Here is a 22,859-nt window from a genome sequence, read left to right as displayed (position 1 = left end):
CTCTCTCTCTCTCTCTCTCTCTCTCTCTCTCTCTCTCTGCTGAGGAGGTCAGAGGTCAGGGTCAGCACCTGAAAGGAATTCAGTACATTGCTAAATGGCACAGCAAGATGCCACCGTGCTGGACCTTTTCAGTCATTTTATGTGTCCATTAATTTGTTCTGCCATGCCGTAAATTTGGAGGTTGTCGGCGTCTCCTCCTTGACCACTGAGCCGTGGATCAGGAAACAGCATCGTGTCTCTGGAGAGCGCTGGGCATTTGGCTCGGCCCCTTTTACGCAGCCAAATTCAGGAACAGGAACAGTAGTTCAGCAGCGTCAAGAGTGCGCTTACCAGACGCGTCAAATGCGCGAATACACCGGAACAAAGACGATTTGCCCTTCAAATTGAAATAAATGTGTTGGGTTGTAGAAAAAAAACTTAAAGATAAATGTTTTAGATGACACCTCATCAAGCCCTGGTGTGTGATGTTTGGTGTAATTGCAGTAATATCTCACATTAATGTGCGTAAAGGCCAATTAAGCCATGGCATCAAAACTGTGGATCTGTTCAGAGGAAATTCCTGAAATAAATATTGTTTTATACTTAAATTCTTGACAAAATATCCGTAGGTCAATTTATCGGTGTGTTTAATTTCCTTACATGGCACCCTTAAATCTTGTTTTGGTTTGGATTTTATTTTGAAAATTAGAGCGGGGGTTGTGCTATGGTTGTGGCTGACTTGACGTTGGCGCGCTCCTGTCTTTCCCTCTCCCATGGATGCATTGAGAACTCTCTCCCCGTGTGTGTGTGTGTGTGTGTGTGTGTGTGTGTGTGTGTGTGCGCGCGCGTTTTCCGTCTCTCTGTGTCTGTGCGTCGTCGTCTCCGCTGCCCCAGTCTGCTGCTGCACATCCACAGCGGAGCCACCACGCCGAGGAGGCGGGCCGACTGTAGCTACACCTCGGCCAGCGGTGCTGGGTCATAGCGCTGGTGGATGGGGGGGGCAGCACACTGCTCTTCTTGCCCTTCCTAAACCGTGCACAGCCTGAAGCATTGAGGACACCATCACCTCAACGCGTACTGGAATAGTTTTGTTTTTTTTGCCGAGACGCACCAAGTTGCAGCTGCAGAGGCGCACTTCTCTCCGTGGCTCTTCTCTCCTTTGGCGCTCACAATCCGACATGGAAGATGGCCCGTCTTCAACAAGCTGTTTCAGAAGGTTAACGGACTGTTTCCTGGGTGCAAGTAGGTATTTTTGACTAATATTGTTAATGTGTGAAACAAAAATCAAACTGAAATTTACGTAAAAAATCTTAAAAGCTTTAATTTTCAGTAACACGGCAGTAAATTGCGAAAATACTGACATATTTTGGTCCTGCAGGCGTACGTTATTTACCCATGTGTCTACCCAACTTTGTGAATGACAGATTGATTGCTGATCTAGATTGGTGGGGACTTCATTGAAGGGAGACCAGACAGGACTGCAGTTCGGAAAATGTAGCCTGTCTCTAAAGTCCTTTTTAATAAAATATAGAGCGGGTTTATGAATCCCATGTTGGATGTGATCTGACCTTAAAACGCGAAGCGAGTCTGCAGCTTGGCCGCTGTGTGAATAGAAAATGTAAATATAGTTTACTCCTTAAGGAAAATATAATGTAAAAATATTCCTGTAGAAATATGAGTTCAGGGTTACTATTCCTATAGAAATTAGTTTATTATTATAATTGGCCTATACTAGCAAATATTTTATTTCATATTTTCATATAACACTCATAATATTTATGTTGTTATTCCATAGCTGTGATAAATGTTTAGTGTCCTTCTAAGATGTATTATGGCTTTCATAGCTTACACCTATTTGCTTATTTTTATTATATATTTCATCATTGTCAGAAGCAGATATCCTCCACAATTTAAAATATTTTTTATTGAAATAAATGTATTAAATATATTTTAAAAAATGGTGCTAGCATAACAACAAACAACAGTGAATGCATTTGTAATTTTCAGTTAATGTTCACCTATAATATAAATATTTCCATGTCTGTGTTGCATATATCTTCTGTACTTTATCATTGTAATACTGCAGTGGGGACTTCGACTTTAGGAATTATTGTAATTTATAATTTCTGTGATTGTAACTTACACTGTTTGTGTGCCAGACGAATACCTCCGTCAGTGGATCCAGTTGTTTTAAATGGCACCTCAAGTGACCTTTAGTGGCAACCCTGTAATAACAAGTTAACAGTTTGGGCCCTGCATTCTTAGTGACGCCAAAATACATATATAGTAAACTGCAGTCATGGAATGTATGATTGAGGTACATTAGGTATCCTGCCCTCATACTGACCAAAAAAGGACAAGAATTTGAGATTTTCAGAAAGCTTCCACTCTTTTTGAATTGATAAAACGTCAGTAGATGCAGGTTGCTGCGGCTGGTTGAATATTCATTCTTATACAAGTTCATCATTGACTGCCTGCTTCCACTTTTGCTATAAATGTCATTATGTTGTGAGTTTCATAGCTCACATGTATGCTGTAAGGTTATACTGTACAGCTGTCATTTAATCTAGGTTAAATGTAGGATTAATCTGACACACTGTTTGCCTTCTCACGGCATATTTCCCTGTGACTGGTTGGGGATCAGGAAATAATTTAATTATACTTTATCCTAGGCTTTTCTTAAACACATAAATACATTAATATATAAGGTTTATGTTTTCTCTCATTTATACAGACTGCTTTCTACAAATATTAGACATGTGATAGATAACTTTAAATGTGTCCAACACCCAGTAGTTATTTTGTATAATGGCAACTGTGGCATGTTTATCCTCCTATCATTGTTTGTCCTTTTTGAAATGGGACTGGTTGCTGGACTGTCCAACAGACTCCAGTTTGAAAAGACAACGTGTTTGCTCATTCACTTTAATTGCTCATATAATTTGAAGCAGTGAGTTAGACTTGGGTTATTATAAATAGCTGTTTATAGCCTCACATTGCAGGAAAATATATATGTGTGTGTGTGCGTGTTTTTGTGAGTTGTTTGTGGATAGTTGTGGTCAGTTTCGGAGGTCAGTCTGGGTAAGCTCTAATGTTATCTCTCAGGCATTTTCAAACCCAATTGGTTCTCAACGAATTGCTTTACTCAGTGAAGAAGGCTGCATTGTCAGGCAGGAAGCTCTCACGCTGGACATTTCCTGCCACACCGCATGCCTTCTCTCTCTCACAGTGAGGACTACTCTTAGCACAGTCACTGAATATATGAATACATACATAGTGTTTGATATGATTTAATATGAAAATTAAAACTTGATTGGAATTTGAATGGCTAAATAATTCCAGACTGGGCTGCCAAATGGTCTCTCTCTGTGATTTGTCTTCAGTGTTTATTTAAGCTTTCAGGATAATCAAGCCAAAGAAAATTTGCTTGTTATAAAGTTTGAACACTTTTTTATATCAAGATTTGTGCAGGACTGGGTCAGTGCCAGGGCACAGTGCACAATCTAAGCGGCGAAACAGATGACATTCTCCTCAAGGCGTCCGTTGACCTCTCGTCAGCTTGTTGTGGGTTGGTATCTAAGGGGATGGGAAAAGGCCACATGCATGTAGATTTCTTTACAACTTGTCCTCGTGTCAAGGCTCATTAAAGAACAGGGCGCTGGAGAAGATGCACAAATCTGTGGTTCTCATTACCGGGTCCCCATTGGCCTCTCTGCAGAGCGGCTGCAGATTTCAGCATCAGTCCAGATGTGTAGCGGGGAACATGACCCCTGATCACTGATGTTGCTCTGGGTGTGGGGGAACAGAGACACCGCTGCATCAAACCAGAGATGTTAACTCCAAGGCAGAAAGCCAGCTTTAAGGCTCACTGTTGTAGGCTGTGTGATCCACCACCCCTGGCTGTCGTTCTTTCACAAGAAAGTTTATAATTTGAGTTGAACGTGAAGGTCGACCTGCTGTGTTTCTACAGGTGCATTAAGACTACACAATTAGGCTGTGGATCAAGGGACATGCTTTATCTACAACTCAGTTTGCCATTTATTACTTACCCTTTACATCTAACGACCTGGACCATTGAAGTGGTAATAATGCAAATGACATTTCCATGGAAATCTCTCTCTCTCTCTCTCTCTCTCTCTCTCTCTCTCTCTCTCTCTCTCTCTCTCTCTCTCTCTCTCTCTCTCTCTGTGTGTGTGAGGTGTGAGCTTGCATGTTTGTGCAGTGTTGTTTGTTTTTACCATGTGGGGGCGTGTCTCTGGAAGTGATCGGACTGCAGTAAAAGTCCAGGGTGAAACGGCGTTTTCTTAATTTGACACCTTTTCACTGACTGCCCATTGATTTAGCCACACCGGTCACCTCACCCTTGGCTACTGTGGAATGTGGGGTGTGTGTATGTTCACCTCCATATTTACCATACAGTCTATGATATCTACACACACATACCCAGGTTCACCGGCACAGGCTCAATGAATAATTGAGGTGAAGGGGAAGAGGAGTCAAAGCGTTTTCATCCTTAGCGGTTTTTCCTCAGTGTTGGACGCTGCACTCCAGCCTTCCCAGAGATAAGATAAGAACCACATGCTCTTCCCACCTCCTGGCAAGGGAGTCCCAGGCGGACCTGCTGACGCACGCGCCCCCCTCCTCCCCTCCCCTCCCCTTTCCTGCCTCAGCCTCATGTCAGGAAAGTGAAAAGTACTACCTTGGCAGCTTGCCCTTGACTCTCTGCCAGAAGGAGTGCGCTTCAAGAGAAGTGGTCTTTTCCCTTTTTCTCTCATGTGCGTTTTTCATCTATGTGTTGCAGAGGAGGAACATCTTGCTCACTAAACATCAGCACCGCCGGGGTCGGCCTCTGCTGTTGACATTGCCGCCCGGCATCGTTTGACAGGAGCGCTGAAGACACAGGTTTACTTCTGTTCAGGCACTGGCACACAGATGGCTGGCTGCTTCATGGGAAATAGAGATGAGTGATGGAGATAGGGTGGAGCTGGCTGTTGTTTTTAGCAGCTCTTAAAACCTTCTTTTATCTGCATATGCAAGTTTATTGTTTCAATTGAAGCAATACTTTCCTTTGGCAGCCCCTCCAGGAATTAGCAACCTCACATTGCACTTTTGTCTAATTCTTGCAGTATATCAGCAAAACAAAAATAAATAAAACAAATCCTGCAAATGTATCCATGTATACTCCTTTTCTGCATAAAATCCTGGTAACACAAATAACAACTCAGGTCAAAGAAAGTCACACGTCATTCTAAACTGATGCCTCTTTAACTTTCTCTTAGCTGAGAAGCCTTGTAAAACAGCCCTTTTTCTCGGAGTGTAATGTCTATTGCAGCCAAAAAGCTTCACCTACCAAATCATTTCTGACCTTAAAGTTAAAAAGTTAAAAAAACGCGGTCTCTGTAGACAGCCCAGGCTCCACAAACGGCAACAAAAACAGCCTAAAAAACGCCTAAAAACAGCCTAAAAAACGCGTCACATCACTTAGATCACCTTTAACCATTTTAACCCTTACACCTCAAACTATCCATCTTATTGATAGAACTTGTTGGGAAAGAGTTTTGTCTGACAGTAGAATACAATTTTGATCATTCATTACCATAATTGTTTAGAATATGATTGTAAGAGTAACTCAACACCAGGGCTGCATTCATCCCTGACAAAAATGTAGCAACACATTTATTTAAACTGAAACAGTGGTCAAGAGCTCTGCCTTTTTATTACCACGAGTTTACATACACATCTTTGCTGATTGGGTGTCCCCTGTGACACAGCCACTACACAAGAGACACAGCCACCAAACGAGAGAAAACAAACCTCAAAGTCTGTTGCACGTTTCACACCGTTCAATCCGGACACCCTAGCAAAACGATGCACACCGTTTTGAGATGGAACATGCCCCAAGTATCACTGATGGGCGTGTTCTGAAGTGTTGCACCGGTAACCACACCCAACCGTGATGTTACAGTGTCCTGCACCTATGCAAGTTCAACCACTGGAGATTTAAAATTGTCCACTATTTTCTGCCATTTTGTATACTAAACGATTATTTTCAGTGAATCAAATAAATAATTGAATGGATTAATTGATGATAAAAAAAAAAATCATCCTTTTACCTAAATAATAGGGGGGGTTAAAATTAATCATTGCATCGATGCATCGCGATGCAGACCAAGAGGATTCTGCATAGATGCAGTGACAGACCGTAATCGATTATTGCCTGCTGATTACTCACCTATAATATTATTAGTTACTTGTTGATTTTTTTCCGGTCGCTGCCTTTTTTTGCCTTTTGTCTGTTTGTCTGTTGTGTTCAGACTCCGCTACATTCAGGAAGTGTATTTTTTAGGAGCAGATACGATAAAAAGGGGAGTTCATGTATACCTGACTGCTTGAATTTGCTGATGAAAACCATGTGTAGCAATATATAATAATATTGAGGAGGTAACGCATCGTGATGCATCGGGATATCGAATCAAATCGTTGACTGCAGTGATGACATAAAGCGGGCGTTGCATTTAAAACAGTGACAGAGATACATACGTTGTGGAGGCTTAAATCAAACAAAATGTAAATTGTAAGATAAGGACAAACGTGAATAGAGAGAGAGAAATGATGCCTCTTCTCTTTTTCTATTATCTGAAGGAGCTTCCTATAAAGACATGTAGCATCAGAAAAACAATACTTTGAGGCTTTCCCTCTTGTGTGTCATTGATAAATGTTAATCTGCAAAGTGTCTTATTATGACTCATATATGATATCTTACCACAACTGACTCTGCATCAGGTTTCAATGCTGATGCGTGTCTCAATACTTTCAAGTTGCTATACTAAAACAAAGCATGAAAGAATAATTTAATGAAAGCACTTTTTTTTATATGGAGTGAATTACTTACAGTTTACAGCATCTCAACAAGCTATTTATTTTTCCATATAAAATCAGACCATGCTTGATGCATGAAATAGTATATGAATACCACAAACTGGTGCAGACACAAAATAGATAACCAGCCCAGGCAGTCTGTAAGCACCTTCCCCGTCAAACAGGAGCGTGTTGCCGTGCTCATACTGAAACTTGGATGTGAGAGTGCAGAGACCCAGACAGACTGCGACTGGTTTGGCCTTCCCTTCCCAGTCCCAGGGTGTGGTGTGCTGTAGTCAAGATAAGTGTTATGCAACCATACCTCACTGAACATGAACTCAGGCTTCAGTTTTTACACAGGAAGCCCAAGTCTGAGTCAGGCACCAAAAGCTCTGCCAACTGGGCAGTAAGTACAAGTTTAAGGTACTTCTGCTTTACATGAGTATTTCTATTTTATGCTATACTTCTACTCCACTACATTTCAGAGGGAGATATTGTACTTTTTACTCCACTACATTTATCTTGCATCAAAAAAAAAAAAATTGTATATAAAAAAAAAACACGATAAAATACAATCCTAAACCAATGGTTCCAAACCTTTTTGGCTTGTGATGCCTTACAAATGTAGTGTCTCAGATTGTTTCATTTAAATAACAATTCAAGGCCTGATTTACTTCTAACGGAGTATTTTTACTTAACGGTACTGATACTTTTACTTAAGTACAGGATCTGAATAGTTATTCCACCACTGTTTGAGCATAGTTATTTTAATTAAATGGAAATTATCCCCTGCCGCAGTCTTTGCACAGCCTGTATATTGTGAATATGGGAAGACCCAACTGCTCTGGTAAAAAGTTAAAATGTGACTAATCTAAAAAACAAATTTGGACTTATTTTGTTCATTTTGATTTGTTTATGTTTGGCGGGCCAGACATTGTGTTATAGTATCTCGATGACGCCATTGTCTTCAGCGGCGTTGGCCACTGTGTGAAGGAAAATTTGACTGAGGTAAAAAAAAAAAACAGACTGGTCAAACCAGTGACCAAGCGTTTGCTTCTACGACAGCAGCCTTTCGCTTCTGATTGAGTGAGCACATGTGGTTCCCAGTGGGGTTAACCATCTTGGACCACAGCATGTGGGACAAATCTGGCTGCACCTTTGATTAGCTGTCGTAGTCACAGGCCCAGGACACTGACGTATATCCCACAGCTCTGAGTGTCACTGCGGTCACATTAGGTTGAGCTGTGGCTTGAAAGACTTCAGAAGGAAAGTCTGTGAGGTCGTCAGAAAGTAGCAGGAATGTTTAGGAAAAAAGTGCCATCAATCACCATAATGCTGCAATATAGTGACTGTTGGGTCAAACCAGTCATTTTTTGATTTTTTCAAATAACCGGTGCTTTCTTCTACTAAAGTGATACAGATAAAAACTGAGTTTTTCCTCGCCACTGTCGCACTAAATGCTTGCTCTTGGGGGAATTACTGCATTTGTTGGGTCTTTGTAAATTATAGAGTGCGGTCTAGACCTACTCTATCTGTAAAGTGTCTTGAGATAACTCTTGTTATGATTTGATACTATAAATATAATAGAATTGAATTGAATTGAATTGAATAGAAACATATTTAATGAGTCTGTGATGCTAAGAGCAGATGCAGACACTCCTTTATTACAATCTGGCCCAATTTATTTGACTACAATACTGTTTTAAACTGTCTGCACTCACGAAAAGAAATTGTTGAAAATAGATTTAACATTTTCAAACATCTTTGCTCTTGAATTTGCTCGAGAGGAAGTCAACACTTGAAGGCTTTCCTGTCATGTACTACCTTCCGTTAATGCATCATGATATTGTATTACATTAAATCATAACATAGTTTAATAGGGTGGTCTATATTTTTACACTGTCAAAAAATACAATGAAAAGACCAAAACTAACCAACAGTCTTGTTGCCTGAAATAATAATTACAGCACCAAATATGTATTAATCCGCAGATAAAAATAAGTCCCAAAAATGCACTATTTACTCATGTGTGAATAATGTTTGATAAAAACTACGATGCCCACGTCTTTTAGGAAATTATTTAGCCTTTTTTTATGAAAGCATATATTTTTTAACCTGTTTTGAGATTTATGTCTTATAGGAACAAAGGGGCTTGGAGGGTCGCAGAAGTTGTTGGGAGATGTCGGAAAGTATGGGGAGGCGGTCTAACACTTGGTTTTGGTAATTTTATGTAATTTTAACAACAAAAAAAAATAGAATATGGTCAGCCTTATCCTTTAAGCAATTATTGGCCTAATACTGATTAAAAGACAGATATATTGTGGTCACTAATCTTATGATGTTAGTAAAAACAAAATAAACTTTCATTCCACATTCTTGTACTTTTTAGAAGTCCATCAGCCCAAGCCAAAGTTATGGGTTGAGTTAGGGTCAGAAATAAACAGTGGCTGTTCCAGAGAGCCATTTTTATTTCATTTTTTGACAATAAGGTTTTACAAACTCCCCTTTTATTCCACATTTACCAGTGTTGGCTAGTCATTTTAAGCACAGGGATGTACCCAGAACACCATTTTAGCAACATTTATATGCCCACTGTAAAATTCTTAGCACTGCAGTTTGTTTTTCGCTCCATGGAAATAGGACATTTGACTATTTTTGTTCATGTGCACACATATGATAGCTAAATAATTTTCGACACAAAACCTGTATTCATAAATTGACACAGCCTCTTTGTTTTTTCATTTTAGTGTCACAAATCACAGTGCCTTCTTTGTGTTTCAAATAGGACAAAGTCGTAAGGGTATTTTGCAGTGCTCCCATTTTACTCCTGTCTGTGTGTCTTTCTGTCCCCTGCAGCTCCATCCAACCCCCCCTTAACTTTCTCTGATTTATTAAGCCGTATTCTGCCGATGTGCGTCAGAGCTGGCCAGGAGGCTCGTGAGGCGTTCCGTTCCTGAAGATCTGTGTCTCGTGTCTGGACAGCGTCAGACCGCAGCCTCCCCCCCAAAAAAAAAAAAAAAAAAAAACGTACCCCCACCTCTGTTTGCCTTATTTGCTGCAACCACAAGCCTGCTCGACCTACACACCCATCCACTCACACACTGAGCAGATGATCCATCGTAACTGAAGATGAAATTATTTGTTCTGAGGGAATAGATCAAAGGTCGTAGCTAGCTGCTCAGAATGTTCAGCAGCACTTTGATTCCAAAATTAAATTTAAAGTAAAATGCAAGTTTTTAAAGCTTTGTTATAGCCATACAAGAGTTACCTGCAGCTGAAGTGGATGCTTCCAACTCCTGCATTTGGTTTCATTTTATCATCTCTTGCAACAGTCAGTGCTGTGCCACCCTCCATGTACAGTTCTATTGTCCACAAGTCTATAGCCATTCACTACCCTGATATACAGCATATTAGACAGACACAACTTAGTAATATTTTTATGCCGTGTGTGTGTGTATGTTTGTATGTCTGACGGCAGAACACCTGCCTTTCAGCTGCATGTCCTCCTGTGATTCAAACTTTAAGGGAGCCTACACAGATGCTGCTGATAACCAGACATTTCGTGAGAAAGCGATCAGGGCTATCTGAATTAGGGCTGGGCGATATGGTTGAAAACTGTATCACGATATAAGTTTTTCATATCGGTCGATATCGATAATTATTGATATTTTTTATGACCTATTTAAAATAAGGACCAGGAGAAAAATATATTAAATTTAAACATTTTTATTTTAAACTTAAACCTGCTCTGATTATAATCCCCTCAGTTATAAAAGCAGAAATGTCAACACAACCATGGAAAACACTCAAATAATTAAAATGTAAACAGGTCTAAAATCACAATTAACACACTTAACAATTATCTCTTAACATTAAGGTGCAAAATTAAAGAATAAGTAAGAAATGCTTAATAAAGTGTGATAAAATAGTGCAAAGTGTTAGCTAAATATAAGAAACCTGAGAAGGAACTATTTTCTGCAGGTTAAGTGCTAGGTTGGTAACCTGACTTCTGGACAGTGCTTAGCATGTCTGCCTCCGTTATTTCTTTGTAGCGTTTAGTAAGGCGCTGATGCAGAGTACCTCTCCATGGCAGTCTGCTGCTTGTGGTGTTTAGTAAGGCGCTGATGCAGAGTACCTCTCCATGGCGCTCTGCTGCTTGTGGTGTTTAGTAAGGCGCTGATGCAGAGTACCTCTCCATGGCAGTCTGCTGCTTGTGCCGTGTTGCAGCTGCAGATGTTGTTGGACGTTGATGGCGAATACGGCTGTGCTCGAAAGTGTGAGCGCGGCTAGTGGTAAAACAAGTTTATGGTATTACCAGTGTTGGTCTGACGACATTGGTCTGACTACGGTCAGACTTATAAAATCCCCAAAACTGCCATACTGACTTTTCTTGTTTTATCAACGATTTCCTCGCTCGCTGCGGCACTCACTTTCCACTCCACGCCGGTTCTGTTATTGAAGAACACGAGACAGTGATGTGGCGCAACCAAACATGATACTGTTACATGATTGGCTGTTAGAGTGTCACACCCCACGTTGCTAGGTTGCCAGAGAGTGAGGGCCTTTGTTCATGCAACCAAACTTGATTCACAACCTCTGGTTTCTTCTGATGAAGAAAATGTTCTATTGATATTGATTGTGTCTATCGCGATACATATCGTTATCGTTTTATCGCCCAGCCCTAATCTGAATACATCGGCCTGCTTTCAACTCTTATCTGATAACAAATATGTTTACTGTGTGCCACAGCATAACATGTAAATTTAGCACTGCCATAGGATTTTTCCTTTACAGGAATTATAACTTTCATTATGTTGCATTTAGGTTGCATTTCATGTCAGCGTTGAGTTTGCGGTCTCATGATGCGATGACGTCTCACGGCTGAATTTAGACAGCTACAAGTCTTTGTCGTAGACACACACTCCATTTGTGTGAGTGACCTAAACTTGATGGTTTTCTAGTGCATCATGACGGCCACTCAGACGCCAGCGGGTGTATTAAAAACAACTTTCCCTCAACGATGGTCTGGCAAATGGCTTTTTTCCCTGACAACAAAGACAGTAAACAGCAGCACTTAGCGAGCTCTCAAGAACCTAATTGCCTATTAAGCACAATCGAGTCCGCCTTTATCCTGCTGCCTCTGTTGGGGGCTCCTATCCCTGGAGACACAGCTTTACAGTAAACATAGGTGAACTAGCCCAGCTATTTGACAGCTTTAGCTAGGACATAGGCACTGCTGCTGCCGCTCTTACCTCACAGCAAATAGAAAGAGATGACCTTTGGCTGTTTCTAGCCTGTGCATTTGTTTGGGTGACTGTCGGGAACACTGTGGGCCTTTGGCAGCGTGTCATATGACGTTTCCATCCTCTTATGTCTTATGTTTCTCTCCTCTATACTTTTCTAGCATTTCCAAGATTTTGTGCAACATCTCCCAGTGTTATTTTTTGTTTTTTTTACACTTCGCTTAGTCATAAATAAAGCTGTGTAGTGCAAGGGCTAAAAGACGTTTTATTTCTGTGCTCTTCAGGCTTGACAGATGAGAAAGTGAAGGCCTACCTCTCGCTGCACCCGCAGATGCTGGACGACTTTGTGTTGGAGAGTGTGAGCGCAGAGACGTTGGACAGATGGCTGAAGAGAAAGACCAGCAGCAGGCCTGCAGGTATACCCACTCCCACACACACATACACACACACACATGCTGTAGCTCTCCAGATCACTGTGACATAGTGATTGGATCAGCAGATTCCAGGATATTGACGCAGAGTTGTGATTTCTGTGATATTTTGCTTTGGTTAAATGTTTGTACGTTTTAGCTCACATAATCCCATATGAGTTCCTGACTGGTCAACCACAAATACAGGCTGCAGCAACGTCAGTCGGTGGCTTTTATTGCACTGAAAATCTAAAACCTTTTTGCTTAAACACCAAGAAATAACCAGAGTGTGCCTCTGCGGGTTGTATTTGTTATCCCGGCCATTTGCAGTACAAATCACTCATCTTTACATGTCTCCTTTAATTGCCAGTGTGTGTGATAGACAGACGAAAGGGAGACGGAACGGGCCTGTCGGGTGTTTACGGGTCATTAGATGTGTTAGAGTGGGCCGAGTTGAGTCTGTTCTGTGCGCTTCACACACAGCGGACTGTTTCTCAGACCAACCGCATCCATCAAGGGCCCACAGGGCTGGCACTCTGCCCAGTCGAGCTGCTGACGTCAGAGGCGACCTCCAGAGACACGCAGCCGGCTGAAGGGGGCCCAGGGGATGGGTAGGGATGGTGGTGGGGGATTGCGCTGGCTCAGAGTGTGGGTGTGTTGAAGTGAAGGGGGAAACTGGCGGAGGATGGATTTGTCACATTTTGGAGCTGCTTTCTACATGAGGTCTACAGACAGTAGTGTTCATTGCTGCCATGCAGAGACGTCTGAGCCTGCATTTGAAACAGTTTCCTCCTGTATACACAGTATATGTGTGTGTGTGTGTGTGTGTGTGTGTGTGTGTGTGTGTGTGTGTGTGTGTGTGTGTGTGTGTGTGTGTTTAGGTTGACAGGTACAAAATAGATGCCCTCATGTTAGTCCTTCTTGCGCCAACTAAGAACTAATTTCACCGATGTAGTTCAGGTCAGAGCAGATGAAGCCCATGCAAAGCAGAACACTGATTCACAAAACTTCATCGCAGAGCAGAAATGCAAAAGATTTTTGGCTTAATTTTCTGGGTTTTCCTTCAGTTTTCAGTTATCATGCAAGTAATACAACTTAATTCCCTCAGTGCAAAGGTCAAGTTTTTTCAGCTTTTAATTAATAACTCTGATTTTCGAAGACTCAACAATTTAAGGAACCATACAAACTGCTTTGTTTACTACAAATTACATATACTTAACATGACAGCTGACTGTTTTTCAAAGCATGTTTCAGTATTTCAGTACAGTAGGAAAATCAACAAAGCCAAAGTTATCAGTGCAAACTCACTCACAAGTGATTGAATTGAAAAGTCTGCACTGCATTACCACACAACCAAAAGATTATTATTTTTTGGGCATTTTAGGCCTTTATTTATAAGGACAGCTGAAGACAGGAAAGGGGAGAGAGAAGGTGAACGACACGCAGAAAAGGGCTGCAGGTCGGAATCGAACCCGCAGCTGCTGCGGTAAGGACTGAGCCTTAGTACATGGGGTGCATGCACAACCAAGCGAGCCACCAGGGCGCCCCTAACCATAACATGTTTCTGACAAAAAACAAAAGCAGACCCGACGTTCATTATGATGGATTGCATGTTTCAAGCACGTTTCAAATTTCAAAGTAGATTCTCATGTTGTCCGGAAATGCATGCTAACCGCTGACTGCCTGGAAGGTAGAAAAAAACTCTCTAGAGTACAATGAAATGCTCAAGTGGTGAACAGTAATGCAAACTATAATACTGGTCGCCTAATAGGTGTAAAGCTTCTAGTAAAGTGGTAACCCACATCTGTTTGTTGGATGAGGACACAGTTTCATGCTATAACAATATTTTTTATGCAGTGACAGAGAGAATATCAGGGACGTACTGCAGCTTTTGCCACGTTGACATAAGCAGCTATACCACTTGTACCTCTAGTTGTAAACAGCATTTACCAAATTTGACCAACTGCATACCTCTAGTTCTCATTAAGTACCAATACTTTTTTCTGATGGTCATATGCTGCTCTGCTACAAGCATCTAGACTTTTGGTCTCAAAGAATCCCTCTCAGTGAATGGCTAATGGAACCCATATTAATCCTAAAATGTCAAACAACTTCACCTACAGTTGATATTTCTTGGATATTTTTTAAAACTTTTCTTGTTTTAATTACATTTTGTCATTTCATGCATTTATTGGACAGTAGAGAGATGAATGGAAATGCGGGAGAGAGAGAGAGAGAGAGAGAGAGAGAGAGAGAGAGAGAGAGAGAGAGAGAGAGAGACATGGGACCACCAGGGTGCCCCTATTTCTTGGATTTTAATCTTGTTAGATTAGTTTTTGTCTTTTTCTCTATCATCTAAATTGGCTAATAACTTCCCTAACTTTTATTTGGAAATTGATTTTGCAGTCCACATTGTTCAAAAAATGCTAAAGAAGCTGTTTTGGTGAAAAGTTGTTTTACACTCAGCTGGTTATCATGTAGATTACAAAGCCACACAGTATGCAGCTTCTTTTTTAATGCAGTATTCGGTGCAAACCTAAAGTAGAACACTGATATTACTGCATTTGTGAAGAAATGTGTCCCTAGACAAAGCTGTGTGAAGTCTGATAAATTGCCTCAAATGATGTCAGTTGAGTCAGCATCAGTTGGGCCTGAAAACCTTAAATTGGAAAAGTCTGGGAGTCTCTGGAGTTGAAAAGATGGGAGCTTACCAGACCTCTGTTACCCACTTCTCATCTCTGCTTGAGGTTGAGGCCACATTAGCCTACTAATACTTATTAGTCGCCAGTTAAAGCGATAGTGAGTAGTTTCTGCCGCCCCCATGAGGAATTCTAAGTAATGACAACTAAACTGTCGGCGCGTCCACATGATACAACCTTCCATGACCGTGCACTGACACAACCCCTCCTCCACGCAGTTGCTAGTAGCCAAGGAGGACACGGAGAATTAAAACAACATGATGGACTCTTCAGAAGAGGTAATTATCTTCACTCGAGTTTCTGTGCGGCTGCCACAATCTTCTGAACATAGCCATACTGAGAAATACAGAGAGAGTTTTGTGGAGCTGAAAGTCTTAATTAGCTTTGTAGCAACTCATTTGGCAATGGCTTTTAATGTAACAGACGTTCATTAATATCAAAAAGTTACGCACTAAAGCTTTAATTTGCATTGTGGGTAATGTAGGCACCAGTTTTTTCTACTAAGAAGAATGCATGCAATAAAAAAGATGAGCTCTCTGGTTCTGCTGCACCAATTTTTATCCTTTTTTCTTATTTATTTTCTTATTTTGTATATATATATATATATATATAAAAATTGTTAAAACTGACTTTGTATATTTATTCTGTCCCAGACTCACACTGGGGTTGCTGAGTTGGTCCTAACCAAGTTGTTAGGGTTAGGGTACTACTCAACAAAATGCAGGAACAATATTCAGCCACTAGCCCTGTGCAGTTGGGCTCTTGAGCTGTGCGAGAAGAGTGAAAACAGTAACATCAGTAATCAGCCTGACAGCTCTCTCGTTATGTTGCATGTCTCTCTCTGGGTTGATCTTCACATCACATCAGTAATATCCCTCCACAAGTCCACTTCCTCTGTTAGACCACTGTTAGCGGACACTTGTTGGCAGTTGTCTCTGAAGCCTCTCAGTGGCTATATCCACTCAAATGACAAGCACTGTGTAATTTCTGGTTCAGGCTGCTACTAACGATTATTTTTATTGTTGAGTAATCTGTTGATTATTTTCGCAGTTAATTGATTAGTTGTTTGGTCTATAAAATGTCAGAAAATGGTGAAAAATGTCAATCAGTGTTTCCCAATGCCCAAGATGACGTCCTCAAATGTCTTGTTTTGTCCACAACTCATATTCAGTTTACTGTCATAGAGGAGTAAAGACACTAGAAAATGTGTTGGGATTATGGCTGGAACCTGGCTCGTGGATTTGACACATTTATCTGCTTGTTTTAAAGAAGCCTGACCTCTAATGTATATATTTGTACTGATACAAGTAGCTCATTTATTCTAAAGATGCATTTCTGTGTCCATTTTTGCAGTGACACTTTTTAGAGATCAGATAATATTCTTTATGAGTGCAGCAGCAGCAGGACCTGTCATCATGTGATCGTCACTGAGATAACCACTGCTTCCTGGAAGCAGTCCCTGCAGCCAGTCCCGTTCTCACTTATCATGTGATGGGCTACATTGGATTACATAAACCAGTTTGTCTGTACACATACATGCAAGTGTGTGATTGTGCAAAGGTTGTGTTACAATCTCTAATTCTAGATAAAGCCTTCACATTTGCACACTTGCGTTGAATCTGCTGTGTGGTAATATTACAAATGGGCCTTGTCATAATAACAAAATTAAAATTTTCTTCTATAGTTATCTTGTTTTTGTCTTATTGTTTATGACTTTATTGCTTCATATGGTTATGTATTAAGATGTTGGTATGTCAGCATAACAGTGTTACAGAGCAGATCGCTCTTACAGCAGCCGGCTACTGCAACACGACAAGCAGAACACGATTTTCCAGAATCATTTGACCATCACACCTCTTTTGACCAATGTCCCACTGGCAATGTTTACTTCACACCACACACTGTCATGGGGTAATTAATAAATCCCAAACCCTCCCATGCAGAGGCCCCTCCTTACTCATCAGTGCCTTCTGCGATGCGCGCATGCGCACACACACACACACACACACATACGCATGCACGTACACACACACACGGTGTGTCTGTTAGTCAGACTGTGCAAGGTTTTCTAGCTCAAAAATTTCTGCTCATACAAAGTTGTGAATGAAGGCTGGATAAAGTCTGCAGTGTGTTGCAGCGTGTGCTATGATTGTTGTTATAATTTTAACAATGCTATATTTTGTTCTCCCTTTGTACATGTACAGTTTTTAAATTTTGTGTTTCATTCATATTCTCATCAGATGTCCTCATTCCCTAAAATTGTGAACAAGGAAGAGAAGTTCAGATGCAGTATCAGAATCAGATATATCTGAACTAAGACTGCAACTAACAGTTATTTTCATTGCTGATGTATCTGTTTATATTTTTTCGATTAATGATTTAATTAATAAAATGTCAGAAAATAGTGACAAATAGGCCTAGCAATTTCATGTTTCCAGAGCTTAGATCACAGCTTTAGATGGATTTAGAACGGCCCAAATCCTTAAGATATTCAATTCAACTCCTTTTTGAACAAAAAGTAGCACACACTCACATTTCAGAGGCTGCAAACAGAAGATATTTGGATTTTTTGGGTTGATAAATCGACTAATCAGTTCTGCGCCAATCTGAACTAAATCTGTCAGCATTCATGATGAGAACATCATTCAAAAGCTGAATATCCCTGACAGGTCGGACTGCCAGTCTGATTATTAGTGGAGAACTTCGTGGAAGAGGTATGAGTGAGTCTTTCTGGCCTGGGCACCAGAGGGCAAGAGTTGGGTCGAGCTGTTAAGCAGCTGATGCTGTTTCTCAGATGTGTTTGGATGGAAGTCGCAAGCAAACAAAGATGTGCTTGTGTAGCAGAACCTCACACCCTGCCAATGTGATAAGAGAGCCGTCTCACCTGCAGGGCATTTTTACATCAGGAGGGAGGAGGGGGCCCCCTACGCAGCGCTCCTTGAATGCTGTTTAAAATACTGGAGGAAAAGCATTGTAGATGTGCTAGCGTTGTTTGAAATGCAACTAAAATGATATGCCAAGCAAAAGGTTTTCTCACCCAAAAGTATCTTCAGAAGGTCAAAAAATATCTATTGTCAAAGTTGTTAAAAATTGTCCTAATTTACAACAACTAACTTGTTTAAACAGAAAGTCTCTGAGATCTCTGTTTAAGGATAAAACAAACAGAAATAAACTTGAATAAAAATCGAAATAAACAAAGTAAAAAAACAAAGCAAGTAATGGACAAGTGTGTCGGTAAACAGGGAGCATGGCACAGAAGAAGAAGACTGCTGCTTTTGGCAGCGGCACGTTGTCTATAGAGCAGGTTTATGCAGGACAGCCACTAGGTCGACACACATTGACCGCTGAGTCACTGCTAGCTGACCGTCCTGTGGGAAGCTGTGTATCTGTGGTGGCAGATCAATAAAGCGCCCGTCAAGTATCATGCACATTAGACCCAGCTGACTGAGGGATTTTTTTTCCCCCAATGAAAGGCCTCAGCCTGGGGCTGCTGATATATTGTGGGTGCTTCTCCAAATCATTTCTCAACGTGTCTCATCAAACAGTTCACCAGAGACCCTTGTGCTGATGTGAACTGCAGGCTTTCGGTGTGTTGGTGTGTACAGTATGTACTTGGATAAAAGTACAGAGTTAAGTCAAACGTCTCTCTTCTTTTAAATGTGGTTTCAAGAAATTTGATTACGGCACAAGTTTTAATTAATCGGATTAATCATTATTTGTCCAAATTGCAGTATTCAGTAATGCAATTGTTACCTTTAAAATATTTTAAATTGCCTAACCTTTTTCTGTGCAGCATTTATAAAATTCATTCATGAAATCACTTTAGGAATTTATCAAATCATCAAAGTAACTGATAATTTAAGATTCAAAAGATTAGATTTAGTATGTAGATGAAGTATTATGTGCTACATCACAGTGGTTGTAAGAAAGAAACCAAGATCTACTGCTTGTGTTTTAATAAATATTAACTATAGACCTACAGTCTGTGTATGCTATGATTTGTTTAGATTAGGAAATTCAAGAAAATTCCTTGTGACAGTTTGAATCTGTTTTTTTTTTTCCTGATTAGATAAACGGTCTGCTTGACTCCTTGTTGCAGACTGTGACGACTATCTGATGATTTTATTGGTTAAACCGTCACAGAAATCTGCAACAACTAATGGGGGGTGCTGTGTTTGTTTTTGTCTGCTGCACAAATGTCCCACACTGATGCAAAAGCTTTCATTACACACCATAAAATCAATATGTGCAAATTATTTCAGAACAACTAGTGCCACAAAAGGACTTGGAAATATAACAGACTTAATATTAACAAAAAAACCTAATAGTATTCACAAAAGCATCAAGTTATTATATGTATGATTAACTACAATAACCATACAGCCCCTCTCATGCTGTTAACAAAATATGTTAAAGTTGTTATTCTTAACATTTTATGTAGGATTGTAGGCAATTAACAGAATCAGTACGTGCAGTACAGTACTATTCACCCTATCAACAACATCTTTAAAGGAGCCTTACCCACTAAACCCTGGTTTACAATCTGATACATAACATGTCAACTTAAAGCTGGAAATCCCAGGGCTGCAACGCTGACATCATCATTAGACTGAGGTTGTTCTGGTTCAGGAAAAGTTTGAATGGAGTGATGAATTTACTAGAAGGGGTCTGTTCAGCCTCTGCTGCTTTTAGGAGTTGCTATACAGTTGTGTTTAGTGTTCACTGCTTAGTGAGCTGGCTGTATATTTTCTAAGGACATATTAGCCCTCTCCTCCTGTGTTTACCAAAAAAAAAAAACAGCAGGACCCCGAAAATATGGGATGGCATTGGGAAAGGCTATTGGTCTCTGTCCTTGTGCAGTTGATGGACCACATTGTAAGGTGATAAAACACACCGTGCACAGACATGCGCACACACCTGTACAAATACCTTTCCCCTTCGCCACAGGGGTATCTGTATCATTAGGGTAAAATTCCCCAGACACACACCTGATGAAACAACAATGTTTTTGTTGCAAAATGGGTGTATTCTAGCTATTTTCTGGTTTCAAGGAAAACCAAGAATATGAGAGCCATGCTGGACCTGCACCTGCTGAATGTGGGCATGGCTCTGCATGCTTTCTTTAAAGAAACAGCTGGAACTGCCCCAACCAGGCAATTGGTTCAGCACAACAGACATAAACGGCACTTGCTTTGATATCTCTGTGGTTCCCAGGCACAGGAAGATTATTTATTTTACCTTACAGGGTATATAGCTTGCAAGTACAACCGCTTACTTTTCCTTTTTGGCTCCTTAGACATTTTTGTGTGTGGACACAGTGCTCAGTGCTCACCCTGTGGTTCCACTGGGACTGCTATACATGAGATGCCGGCAGTGGTTTGCCAGACTGTAATTGGACCTGCAACACCACAAACAGGGACTGGTGATTCATTACTCCAGGAGGTACTTTGATTATTGGGGCAAACCCACACACTGGCAGAGGGAATACCTCTGAGAATGGGAAGTTTCTTATGTAGGACTGAGTGATATGATTTACATATTAATAATGATATGTGTCCAATATATGATTTATGGCAAATATATGCAAAATCAGATGTAAAGCTAGATGGCACTTCGAGAGTGCAGACATCCGCCAAGGCATGCTAATCCGATTATTCCGACACCACATGAAGCCAGCACAAATTCCCTATCTCGCAATGTAAAAACTAAATTGTGTATCCACTAGGGTTGGGCATCGTTTGGATTTTAGCAATTCTGATTCCAATTCCGATTCTTCCTTTTGATTCGGGTTCTTATCGATTCTCGATTACCGGGCTTTTTCAACGTAAAATAAAGCCACACTAGAGCACAGCTTACTGTGCTACATGGCTGCAACACAACAAGCGCCTGGCCTCTACGGAAACCATAACTTGCGCATGTTAAATTTGGAATCCATGATCAGATTTGAAACCAAATCCTACAAACGATTCCAAACGATTTCAATAAAGAAACGATTCCGATGGAATCGTAATTTTTGAAACGATTCCGATGGAATCGTAATTTTTGAAACGACTCCGAGTAGGAATCGGTTCTCGATGCCCAACCCTAGTATCCACCCTGTGATTTGGATCTACTCTATTCAATGGGCTCTTCCCAAGCGGCCGGTACTGAAAAATGAAGCCAATAAATAAAGCTCCAATAGGGAGTCAATCCCCATAGACCTCATGTTATAATGCCCAAATGCCTCAACTCCACCCACCCCCCACCTCTTTACCCATTTTCGGATTAGCCGATGTCAGGCACTGCCAAGATGGCACAGCTTCTATGGTTCTACCTTGGACCATGCTACACCCTTCCAACAAGTTTCATAAAAATCAGGCCTGTAGTTTTCCGTAATGCTGATGACAGACAAATAAACAGACAAACTGAGCCGTAAACATATTGCAATAAATGTGTCCCACTCCTTGTTATGTATTAGATCAGACTTTTTTTATGTGCAGAACACTAACCTAAGTGACTGATTTTGTGCCATTATGTGATCATATCATTACCCTACCAGTTTACTGGTACCATATCAGTGTTGCTGGAGTCATTGGCACTGCAACACCTTACAATAATGTTAAGTGGCAATGATGTGTTGGTGAGAATCAACAACCGCGTTATGGCAGCTGACATCAACAGGCAGGGCGGTAAAACCTCCACTCTCTGCCCACACTTTACAACGTACAAGGGTCAACATCAACCCTAAGAAGCAGCATGGTGGCCCAATGGTTAGCGCTGTGGCCTCACAGTAGGGCTGGGCGATATGGAGAAAATCAAATATCACGATCATTTTGACCAAATACCTCGATATCAATATTGCAACGATATTGTAGTGTTGACTATTGGTGCTTTCACAAAATATTTACACAATGAGACTTTTGGTAAATATTCATCGTAATGTGGATATAATGACTAAGTGGGTAAAGGCAAATAATAGAACAGTTACAACAGCCTGGTAAGTTTAGAAAATGACATCGCTTTACTGTAATGCAGCCTTTAAAACCAGGAAAAGACAACACTTTTGCCATATTACAATATCCAAAATCTAAGACGATATCTAGTCTCATATCACGATATCGATATAATATCACTATATTGCCCGGCTCTACCTCACAGCAGGAAGGTCCTGGGTTCAAATCCAGGTCGTTCCAGGCCTTTCTGTGTGGGGTTTGTGTGTTCTCCCCATGTTTGTATGGGTTTCCACCGGGTGCTCCGGTTTCTCCCACCATCAAAAAACATGTCCTAGGTTCTTCAGTCAGTGCTCTTGATCAAGGCACTGGCTCAGATCAGCAAAACAAAAATGCAGAAGGCAATTTCTTTTTTTATTGTGCATGTCTCACACGAGACTGTATGACACCTCTAGTGTCATACTCTCCCCTGAGCTAGCTGCAACAGCCTGAAGTGTGTAAAGTAAGATGTAAACAGTAAACAATAAGTCCCCACATCATCTCCAGACTCCATCTGTAACTTGTAAACAAAATAAGACAATCAGCTATAAAACTGAAAATACAGCATCTCTGTTCTCTGCAAAGACAAACTAAATTACCTGATTAATGCAACGTTATCACGACGTCTCTCGGCCATTTTTCACTGCAGCTGCTCCCTGCCAGGCTAAAGCTAATATAGTCAGCCTGAAGAAACAAGGTGTC

The 22,859-nt window shown here is 40.8% G+C and overlaps 1 protein-coding gene across 9 annotated transcripts in view; it reads left to right on the top strand.

Annotated features, from left to right (window-relative positions):
• The window catches only part of pde10a (phosphodiesterase 10A), a 60,742-nt gene that overhangs the window by 18,765 nt on the left and 19,118 nt on the right, over positions 1 to 22,859 (top strand). For 6 of the 9 annotated variants that reach the window (XR_003694746.1, XR_003694745.1, XM_028603835.1 and 3 more), the window contains one exon: positions 12,365 to 12,496. Coding sequence is in view for 6 of the 9 variants with exons in the window: in XM_028603835.1 (XP_028459636.1) it covers positions 12,365 to 12,496 (132 nt within the window). In the remaining 3 variants the exon portion in view is untranslated. Of the gene's footprint in view, positions 1 to 831; positions 1,222 to 12,364; positions 12,497 to 22,859 lie in introns of those variants that run through there. The other 3 variants (XM_028603840.1, XM_028603837.1, XM_028603841.1) reach the window with 2 other exon arrangements.

This window comes from Perca flavescens, chromosome 17 (assembly GCF_004354835.1).
Source record: "Perca flavescens isolate YP-PL-M2 chromosome 17, PFLA_1.0, whole genome shotgun sequence".
NCBI classification, from domain to species: domain Eukaryota; kingdom Metazoa; phylum Chordata; class Actinopteri; order Perciformes; family Percidae; genus Perca; species Perca flavescens.
Note: the sequence above shows the minus strand (reverse complement) of the source record. Positions and strands in the feature narration are given on the sequence as shown.